General features: G+C 29.0%; 1 protein-coding gene across 1 annotated transcript; it reads left to right on the forward strand.

The window, feature by feature from the left end:
- Nucleotides 1–1,763: 1,763 nt before the first annotated feature.
- Nucleotides 1,764–5,357, forward strand: LOC125829872 (transcription factor bHLH30-like). The gene is made up of 3 exons (XM_049509086.1): nucleotides 1,764–1,845; nucleotides 2,316–2,777; nucleotides 4,797–5,357. The coding sequence occupies exons 2-3, from the start codon at nucleotides 2,358–2,360 to the stop codon at nucleotides 5,313–5,315; spliced, it is 939 nt and encodes a 312-aa protein (XP_049365043.1). The 5' UTR covers nucleotides 1,764–1,845; nucleotides 2,316–2,357; the 3' UTR covers nucleotides 5,316–5,357.
- The last annotated feature ends 5,544 nt before the right edge of the window (nucleotides 5,358–10,901 follow it).

Raw genomic sequence — 10,901 nt, forward strand, 5'->3', positions numbered from 1 at the left:
ACTAATCACTCCCCCTCCCCCAACCCACCCACCCCATGAATAAGAATGAATAGATGCAACTGAAACCGAGGAGGAATAGATACATAATATCATATGAAGACAAACTCATCAATATGTAGTTTGCAAAAATGACCAATTATATTACACTACCCCTACCTACCCACCCACCCACTATGAGGGGTGGGGGGTGGAGTGTGTTCCAAGACACAATGATTACAAGGGTCTTGGGGAAGCAGAAAGGTTTGGCGTGGAAAATAGCTACTCTATAGTATGTATGAGAGAATAATACTCTTCAATCTTGACCTAACTAACCCTAAAAATACCCTAACTTTTAATATGTCTCTCTCATCATCCATTACACACTAACTTAGAACCAAAAAGTAAATACATACCTGGTTAGCGTTTGAACATAGATTTTAAATCAGAATTTAGATTGTGAAAATTCAATTTGTAGATCAATTTTTGAAATTTTGAACTTCTTTAATTACATAACTTAAAATTTTAAATTTTGAATTCACATGTGATTGTAATATAGTTTATGTATAACAAGATCAGTATGAAATCAACTCCTAAAATGTGACGGACGATATATATATTGTGTCATGTTGATCCATAATTACTAACGATTTTGATTTCATATTTCCGAGTTGCATTGTATCGATATGTTAACTTGAAAAAAGAGGATAGTACAATTAAAAATTAAATTGATAATATTTTTTTAGTGTAAAGAAGTAGTAATTTACTTTTGTGATGAATAAGCTAAATTTCTAATTATTAAAATTGTGTTTGGTCGGTCGACAATCCGTGTGTTTTGCCTTCACTGTGTTTCTTTTTGTTGCAAGTAGCATACACTCTAATAATTTTATTACTTTGAACCATGTAGTAAATAATACTTATATTGTTCATGTGTTTTCTATAGGGAAAATAAAGAATAATTTTACTACTATTTTTATAAAAATATATTATATTAAACGATGAATATAACTTGGATAATTCTCACCTTTTGAACTAGCTTCTAGAGTTAAGTTAAATTCAAAATTCATTTCTTATCATGGTATTAGAGTAGAGCCTATCCAAATTCTCATTTTCGATGTTGAGTCCTCATGTTAAATTGTCCAGATATTAAATGTCCAGCTCTGGACGTGAGGCTGTGTGTGGGTGAAGATTCTCATTTCTCACATCGATCCTTCAAAAGGATGGGTGGTTTGAATACGATCTGGATGTACAATCCTCACTTCTTGATCTCACACAACATTATTTAATTTTTACGATTTATTAATTATTGATATTATATATTCAGTCAAACACGATCACATAAATTGAGACGAACAAAGCTATACATAACAATTATTGATGTGTTTCTATAGGGAAAATAAATAAAACAAAATCCAAAGTGAACAAACATTAGTGAGAGAATTAACTAGCTAGTGTGTGATAGGTATATAAATAGATAATATATAGTTGAAAGAGAAAAAAAGAATGCCGTAAAGAGAAAGGAAACAACACTGCCAGTACTTTTGCATACCCCTTCTCTATATATAAAAAAATAAAAAAAATTGTCAGAAGTGGACATTAAAATATAAAAAATAAATAAAAAGTTGGGTCCATTTTTTTTATTTTTTTTAAAAAATAAATAATAAAAACAAAAAGATACCAACAAAGCCACAAAAGAGATTTGAAAAAAGCTAGTTGATGCTAAGGATAAAAAGGGTCACTTCCATTGCCATTCAATACAAGTTGAAATTTCACAAAAAAAAAAAAACTTTCTCTCTCAAAACAACAAACAAAAAAAATAAAAATAAAAAATCTTAGTTCATCACCATTCTACATCAAAGCAAAGCAAAGGTCTGTCTTTTACTTACTTATTATTCCCCTTTTGTGTTTTATTCCTTGTGAAAAAATTCCTTTTGTCACACAAAATCCAACTTTGTAATATATATATAATCCTATATATTTTCATTCAACATATATACTTATACATATGATGATTATCAAACATACTTACTATTGTTTTACTCTTACAAACATATGATCTATGTATATAATTGACCAGAAAAAGTAAACAGTAAATCTGACAAACTATTTGTATATAAACAAGCCTAAACTTCTTCAAACATACTTACTATTGTTTCACTATTATAATCATATGCATATCGATTAGAAAAAGTAAACAGTAGTATAATGATCCTTATATAAACAAGCCTAAACTTGTTCAAAATCAAACTTATTATTATTATATACACATATATTATATGTCTAATTATTATCAAGATCAAGAAAATAGTTCTGAATTTAGTATACATAATGTTGAACAGTGTATTGAAGAACAAGTAGTAGTCCATCAAGTACAACAAACAATGCATCCACAAAGTTTCATGAACCCGGTTCACTTCCAAAGCAACTCTGAAATGTTACCATGGTCAATTCCACCGGTTCAACCTTTTTTGAACCCGGTTCACCACCATGATCAGTCATTTCTCCTCCCTCCTTCACCAACGGCTTACGGTTTATTCAATCGTAACACTACAATGGACCAACAACACCTCCGGTTCATCTCAGATAGTTTAGTAGGTCAAGTGGTTCATCATCATAATCAACCCGGTTCAATAGCACCATTTGGTTTACAAGCTGAGTTACAAAAAATGAGTGCTCAAGAAATAATGGATGCCAAGGCATTGGCTGCATCTAAAAGTCATAGTGAAGCTGAAAGAAGACGTAGAGAAAGAATCAATAATCATCTTGCTAAATTGAGAAGCCTTCTTCCTAATACTACTAAAGTAAGTCAACTTATATTATATTATATTATATGCTTGATTATATATAAGAGTTTATGTTATGTGCGCTGACAATGATAAAACATTATATTGATCGATCACCTATTATATGACGATAGAATTATACTGGATATGTTGGTATTGTTGTTGTTGATGATTATCTATAATAAGATTCTATATACCTTTAATTTATAGACATGACTAATGAAATTGTACCGAATATGATGTTATGGTTGATGGTGATAACTTATAATAGGTAACTCTTCGTAGCAAGACCGATATGATAATCTGAATATGTTTGTGTCTATAACCTAAACTCTTAATGTGATGTGTTGCTTTGTTTTATTTTTGGTGTATTTAGGCATTTTTGGTATGAGTATAAGGAATTTTTCATATTATTAAGTTATTTAAAATGATATTTATCGTTAAGTTTTTTTGAAACAAAATATTTTTTTATAATTTTAAAGTTAAGAGAACTTATTTGTTAGTGATATAAAAACTCCTTACATAAACGATTTATATAACTTGAAACACTTGGTTTTAGGCCTTTGAAGACTATGAAATCAAAATAAAAGATTGGTTTATCGGTTATAAAGAAAGATAAATTGGCGATGATGTATATAACTTATACTCTTTGATTTTAGATCTTCAAAAGATTTTATTTTGGATTCTTTCATCACTAGAAAGTAAAAAGTATACGTAGATAATACAAAACCTAGCAACACCAAATGAGTATAAAGTGTGTTAGTACTTAGGTAGGAGTACAAATAAAAGTGAATACCCTTTTCTATTTTTCTTCTATTAATTAAAATTCGTTCCGTTTTAAGTTGTGTGTCCTATAAATGTTTTTAGTCTGTTTAAAAAAATGTGATTTTTTACTATTTTTTCACATGACACGTTAATAAATTATAAGATTAAATAATATTTTGATATATTTTATGTATTTTTTTCTTATTTTTTTAAATCTTGTGTCAAATTAAAACTAGACAAACAGATTAAAATCGAGGGATATTAGTGCTAGTTCCAAGGAAAGTTTGAACAAAGCGTTAATGTCGCAAATTTGACATGAAAAAGAGAAACCACCAAGCAGTTCAAAAGCTTCCATAGAAAATTCTTGCCGGTTATTTAATTTACATTACCCAAAAAAATAAAGTAGTTGTAAAAGTTTTTTTAAAAAAAATCAACAAGGAAAGAAAATATAGTTTTTTAAAAGATTTAATTTAAAAAGAGACAAACACGCATTTTTGTCAGTCATGTATACCCTTTTTTTTTTAAAAACAACTCTATGTACTTCATGCCTAGCCCTCAAAAAACCCCACCCTAAAAATCCTCAATTTAATGATCAATCATATCAAGTTTACAAACCCCAAAAAAAATTAATATTAATATATTTAATATAATTTTATTGATGGAGTTTTAGGAGAGTGATATAAAAATAGAGAGATTCTTTCTGAATGATTCTCGACTTAAATAAGAGTATCAATAGTTCAATATATAAAATAAATGTAGTAGCAAAGAAATTATATTGCAAACAATTAAGAAAAGAATAAGTAGCAACAAAAATAATGCGATAACTTAAAGCAAAGAAAATGAGTTTACAAACCCCATTTTCTTATTTTTCAACTTATACATTCGTGTGTGGTAATTTTCTGAACATTTACGTGTAGTTATCGCTGAGGTGATTTGATAGTCTTTTTTTTTTTTGTACATTATACATTGAGACTTATATATCAATTATATGTTCGTTTGTGATAATTCTTCATATCCTTGATCTCAACTTTAATATTTTATGAACAAACAATTATCTGTAGTTATCATTTAGATGACGATCATAGCTAGCATTATATTGTATAATTCTTCATATCATTGATATTCTTAACTTAGATATTTTATGAACGAATGATTATTTCTAGTTATCATTCAGATGACCTGATAGCTAGTGTTATATATGAACAAAGTTATCATTTAGATGACCTGATAGCTAACGTTATGTTTTTTTTTTTTGTTTTGTTATGTTAATAGACAGACAAAGCTTCATTGCTAGCAGAAGTGATACAACATGTGAAAGAGTTAAAAAGACAAACATCCTTAATATCAGAAACAAGTCTTGTCCCAACTGAAATTGATGAATTAACAGTTGACAATGCAACATCTGATGAAGATGGTAAGTTTTTAATAAAGGCCTCTTTGTGTTGTGAAGACAGATCTGACCTTTTACCTGATTTAATCAAGACATTGAAAGCACTAAGGTTAAAAACATTAAAAGCTGAAATTACAACACTTGGTGGACGTGTTAGAAATGTGTTGTTTATAACCGGAGACGATTATTATTGTGATGATAGCAATAATAATCGAGATCATATAGATCCGTGTACAAGTGGAGACGATGAAGATACTCAGATGATGCAACAACAACCACAGTATTGTATAAGTTCAATACAAGAAGCACTTAAAGCTGTGATGGAGAAATCAAGTGGTGATGATTCTGCTTCAACAAGTGTTAAGAGACAAAGAACTAACAATATCAACATCCTTTCTTAAATTACTTCTTTTCCTTTTATGTGTGTGTTTTTTTTTTTGTTTTTGTTTTTTTGGGGTGTGTGGTTTTTGTTTTTTGTCCATCTTATTAGGACAATATAATGTAGAGAGTTGGTGGTGTCTAGCTAGGGTTTTGGGTTAATGGTAAAAGTGTAACTTGTCATGATGTGTGAGTTGCATATTGGAAAACCCTACCATAAACAAAACTCAGAAGCCAGGTATTTAAGTGGAGAAGTACTATATAGAGGGTCAAATTCAGTATCGGTGGATTTTGATACCGTGTGCTATTGACTTTTGGAGGTTTAATTTCTCGATTATTACAAAAAATATGTTTAGGGTTGGTGCATAGTGGGTTTTTTTTTTTCTGTGTGTCCAAAAGTGTTTGTTTTCCTCGTGTCATGTTCATCAAAAGTTTAATATTTAAATGGAGAAATGTCAAGGGTGAATTCTGTCTTTCATGAATTTTTGGATTATAAAAAAAAATGTAGAGGATTATTTGTTTTTTTGGTGGTGGTGGTGGTGGAGGCTGGGTGGGTGGGTGGGGGGTCCAAAAGTGTCTCAATCAATTGGCTCATGTCTATGTCATGTCCATCAAGAGTTGATCAACTCAAACAAGAAAACCCTTGAGAAAGAAAAATTGAAGAGAAGGATCTTTTTAGTGAAGAGAGAAACATTATAAGAATAGAAATATGGTGAAGTATTTTGATTACATGCTCTTTGTCTCTCTTTTGTTTTTTAGTGTGAAATTTCCTTGTCAACTTCTCTTTCTTTGTCACAATTTATGCATGCTGACAATATGCTTATTTTATCATTTTATGGAGAAAAAAATAAATTATGGGGTGTTTCTTTTTTCTTTTTTCTTGTGGGAATGGGGAAAATTATTGTAAATATATTTATTTACTAGAGTTTGTTGTGGCTCATATATGTATTTGCCTTGTACTTTTCTTCTCAAGGCATAATGCTATATATCACTTTGCTCTTCTTCTTTTTTTTTTTTTTTTTTTAAGTCTAAGTATGTTGTGGGTGATGGTATTTTGGTTTTTTTTTTTTTTTTTTTTTTTCATTTTGGGGTGTTTATTTCAATATTCTATGTAACAAGGGGATGGCAAGATTATCAATGAAATTATTATATATATGTTTCTCATGTCTGGGTTGAAGCAGCATTAATTGTAAATTGTAATTATACTTGTTAGTTACCCATATATATATATTATGATCTTAAATATGTCATCTAATAATTATACACGTGGCTGACTATAAAAACTTTTGAAATTTCTTGCAATGTTAAACCTATCATAATGTTTATGGTGCTAAAAAATATTCTCATAAGTCTAAACAAAGTGATATCAATAATATCTTTTAGGTTATTGTGTCAAGTTTAATTTATTACATGAAAACATATTAATCTTACTATATATTAATTTTACTTGATGGTGTAAAAAATTCTACATGTTCTATAGACTACATGTGCAAAAGCCAATTTTTTCTAAATATTTGCATAATCAGACACAAATTTTCATTATAATATCGGGAATAGGTATTGATCAATTTTCTTTTCTACTGATTCAATCAAAATATTTATGAGTATCGTCACTCCACATTTTTCAGTGGACAAATAGTGTTTCTTTAAGTTGGTAGTACCAACAATTTGTCAATCTTTTTGTTATCTTAAGTCATAGTCAAGTGACAGAACTAATAGACATGGAAGACAACTGAGATTTCATAAGATATTCCAATGTTTTATGTCCTATGGGCCACCCAATATATGATTATGAAATTTTGCATATAGACACATGTAACATATAAAGATGTTGGTCAGGGTTTGACTCAATATTCTTGTGTGTATTTTTAATTTGTTCACTAATCTTTTAGCCTTTAACGTAATCCTTCAATTGCTCCATCAGTTTTTTTGTTGACTTTATAAACACACTTATTGTAACAAAGCGCTACAAGAGAGTGCATAGAAGATATGGAGGAGACTTGATCGATTCAGAAATCTTTTAAGTTTTATATATATAATACCTAAAAATAATGAATTTTTTCGACAAAGTTTCTCAGACGTAAGGTATTTGGAGTAACCACGTATCGAGTTGTCTGTATCGTTTCTAAATATACCTTATCGTCTTTCTTTTAGAGTGATATTATTGTAAGCACTATCGACGTTAAGTTTGATAATATATAGATCAATTTCCATTGAAACTTTCAAGTGGGCCTAATAGATCAAGGCCCAGGTAAATGGGCCATTTCTATCTTATCCAAAGTAATTTTTTCACTGGGCCTCACTTGTATCAGTCGACTAAAATTTTGCAGGCCCAGTATAATAACTATTAAAGCCCATCACACAAAATCTTCATGTTTTAATGCTTACCTAACTCGCATCGGAAAAATTCACAAATAACCATTTTTCGGCCTTTGTAATTGAAAAATAAATATGTGTTGTGAAATTTCTAATTTTACGGGTGAGGCTCCATGAGATTGTCCTGGAATTCGGCCCCTAATATTCGAAACTCCGTGATAATAACTATTTTTCAAAGACATGATCGAAAAGTGACCAGCAAACGCTATTTTGTCGATTATAGCTTCCTTGGAATCCCCATCCCTTCCTTAAGAATAACCTATTTACTTTGTATAAATGGAAGGAAAAGAGATTAGGATAAGCTATTTCCGTCACACCTCTTGAAGTCTGGCCCTTCTCCGAACTCTACTAATATGGTATGCTTTATGCATCAGACCCTCCTAAATTTAGGGTACTACTATATAGGATTAAAATTCTGTATAAAAATAGGAATTAACTATAAAAGATTTGTCACTAAATAATATGTAATTAACAAGAAATTTTAATAATCCATTGCTAAATTAGAATTAGTGACAAATTATTACTACTATTATTTAGTTTCTTCTCTCTTTTTGTCACCTCATGACCTCTCAGTTTGGATAGTACTTTTTTTTTTCATCCTCTCTGTGTATGCATTGAATTATACACAAGATACAAATGTCACAGCTTACACACAACAAACATGTTGGCCTTAAAAGAGTTTTTCATTTTTTGGGTTTTCAATCGACGATATTTGTATTCAAGTCTGATCTAATTCAGATTCATGCATTACAATGTTCATTTATAAGGGTGACGCTAACCTAAACAATAATGATCAATTTCTATCGCTAAACAATAAAGGCGTTCACTAACTCATTTAACAATGTATTAGCGAAGAATTATCATATAATCCTATTATCGCTTTGATCTATTTAGCGATGAAATTCATAGTTAATTCTTTTCCCCAACATTTCTTTTCTCATTCCCTCTCCAGCCTTGATTCGATTTTTATCTATACGTAGATCATTTTTTGCAAAAAGAAATATGATAATGCACTAATGAAGTTATATATTTTTTGTTTCTCATTCCATATTTGTCTTAGGGTCTAACTAATCAGGATTCACGCAGAGAAATGTCCCATATTGGAGGTAAATGCTCCTAATCAAAAGCGTGACTTACATATTGGAGTCAAATTCAAAATTTCTAATTAAGAACGAAGAAGTACTTATCATTCCGTCAAATTGAATAAATGAGGAATATATGTCACTTCACGAGTCATAAATTTGTGCACGTTGGGTAGTAGAAAGACCCCCAACTTCCATCTACACAAGGATGAAAATGTAAATGGCACTATTTGTTGTAAAGTGTAAATAAGGGTTGGCTCATTAATTATTGAGATGTCCATAAAAAGACAAAAAATAAATTGGAAATGAATAAAAAAGAAAAAAATTAAAAGAAAATTTTACAAATCATGTGGGAAGAATAAATTTCCCTATCACACAGTTAATAATAACTAGAATTCTAAGGAGAATAATTGTACTTGTTATCAGTGTATACTCAGTATATAATAAAAATATATAATGTATATACACTTACTACACTATGATTATATACTGGCTAAAATTTGTAAAAATAAAATAAATGTGATTAGGATTATTTTTATTGTTAGTTTTGTTGGAGTGTTGTGCTGTGCAATTTTTATTTTTATTTTCGATATAACCATTCAATATAAAAAGTTGCTAGTCTGATTAATCCAAAATCGCATTATATATGTCTAGTAAGGGAGGGTAAATTACTTAATTATAAGTAGAGGAATTTGAACCATCTCCATACACCCTTTAATTTCGAGTTTTAGGTATTCCGACTCTAAAGAGAGAACGTGTTAAAGCCTGATGAATAGACACAGGATGAACAATTTTTGAATATGAAGGTCAAATTAATTAATGTTCGATTTAAAATAAATTTGAGGTCCTTTATTGTTGCAAAGTGTACACCATTCCTACTGCAATAACTCACAATTCTGACAGAAACCCACTAAAAGAAAGCAAATTGGTTGTTCAAACTTATAATGGCAATAGCAAAGAGTACACCAAACAATCATTCACTCTTGTGGACCTTTTATTGACCAAACCAACATTTTAACATTTTAATTTTTCTTCATCATCATTAGATTCTTTTCTTTTATGTGAAAAAAAAAATATAACATTAAGCTTGTGTTTGGATACACGATATGAAGTCATAATTTTTAATTATGATTTTAAATTGATGTTTAAATATGTAATTTGAAATAATGATTTTAAAATATGAAATTTGTCTTATAAGTTTCTATTTTGTAAAAAAATAAAGATTCATGCTCGACGTGAATAGAATATTTGTATCATGTAAAAGGATTATATTAAAGAATAATTAGTTTTACTATTGTTAACTAGTGGATTATACGAATCACAAGGTAATTATTTTTTGCATGAAGACTTTACTAGAAAAAACTCGAGAAAATCAAGAAATTCAAAAAAATTGAGACTGAAACACCCAACTTTATAAACTTAATTTGATTTATAGATTTAAAAAATTCGACAAAATTAATTTAACTTAATATTTGGGAAAATCGAACAAATTGGTTTCATGCACTCTCTTAGAGGCATCTACGGAGGGTAATTAAAATAAATTTCTTTTACATCAAATATAATTTTAATAAGATTTCAAAAATTAAGATTCAATTAAAGTCTAGATTTTATGCATTTGTCAATCAATTCAAAATATCAGTCAGACATTATTCCAATAAAACAACTAAAAAATCAGACAATTATTTGAATTGGACTTTGTTGCATTAAATGAGAAAATAGCTATTAAAAAGACAGTTTGTGGCACAAATCATCTGATATTATCAGGCTTCCAAAAGAGCCGCATCATAAAAGATGTAATATAGATAATTTGTCTTAATGTGAAAATATTAATAATTACTTTCACCACTCGAATTATAATCTATAGATCAGACGGAGACAATTTTATTAAATTCCATATCTCCAATGGATTATTACGATTGACAATTTGACAAAAATATTAAATAGTGTCATTTTCAACGTATATATACACACACTTATTATGTCTTAATTATTGCTAAATAAAGTTGGTGATCATGATTCTTCTAAAATCTTCAATTAAATAATCAATTTTCTATTAAAAATAAGATTATTTTTTTACAAAAAAACTAAATATGCACCATGTGACTTTTTTATTATTTTCAAATGGGTTTTGTCGATACATAGAGAATTAAT

The sequence above is a fragment of the Solanum verrucosum genome, unplaced genomic scaffold (genome assembly GCF_900185275.1).
Source record: "Solanum verrucosum unplaced genomic scaffold, falcon-dt-bn FXZP01000008.1, whole genome shotgun sequence".
Lineage (NCBI taxonomy): Eukaryota > Viridiplantae > Streptophyta > Magnoliopsida > Solanales > Solanaceae > Solanum > Solanum verrucosum.

Coding starts and splice junctions, on each gene's coding strand:
- LOC125829872 (XM_049509086.1), top strand. CDS start 2,358: ATGCATCCACAAAGTTTCATGAACCCGGTTCACTTCCAAAGCAACTCT. Junction 2,778..4,796: donor TTCTTCCTAATACTACTAAA/GTAAGTCAACTT, acceptor TTATGTTAATAG/ACAGACAAAGCTTCATTGCT.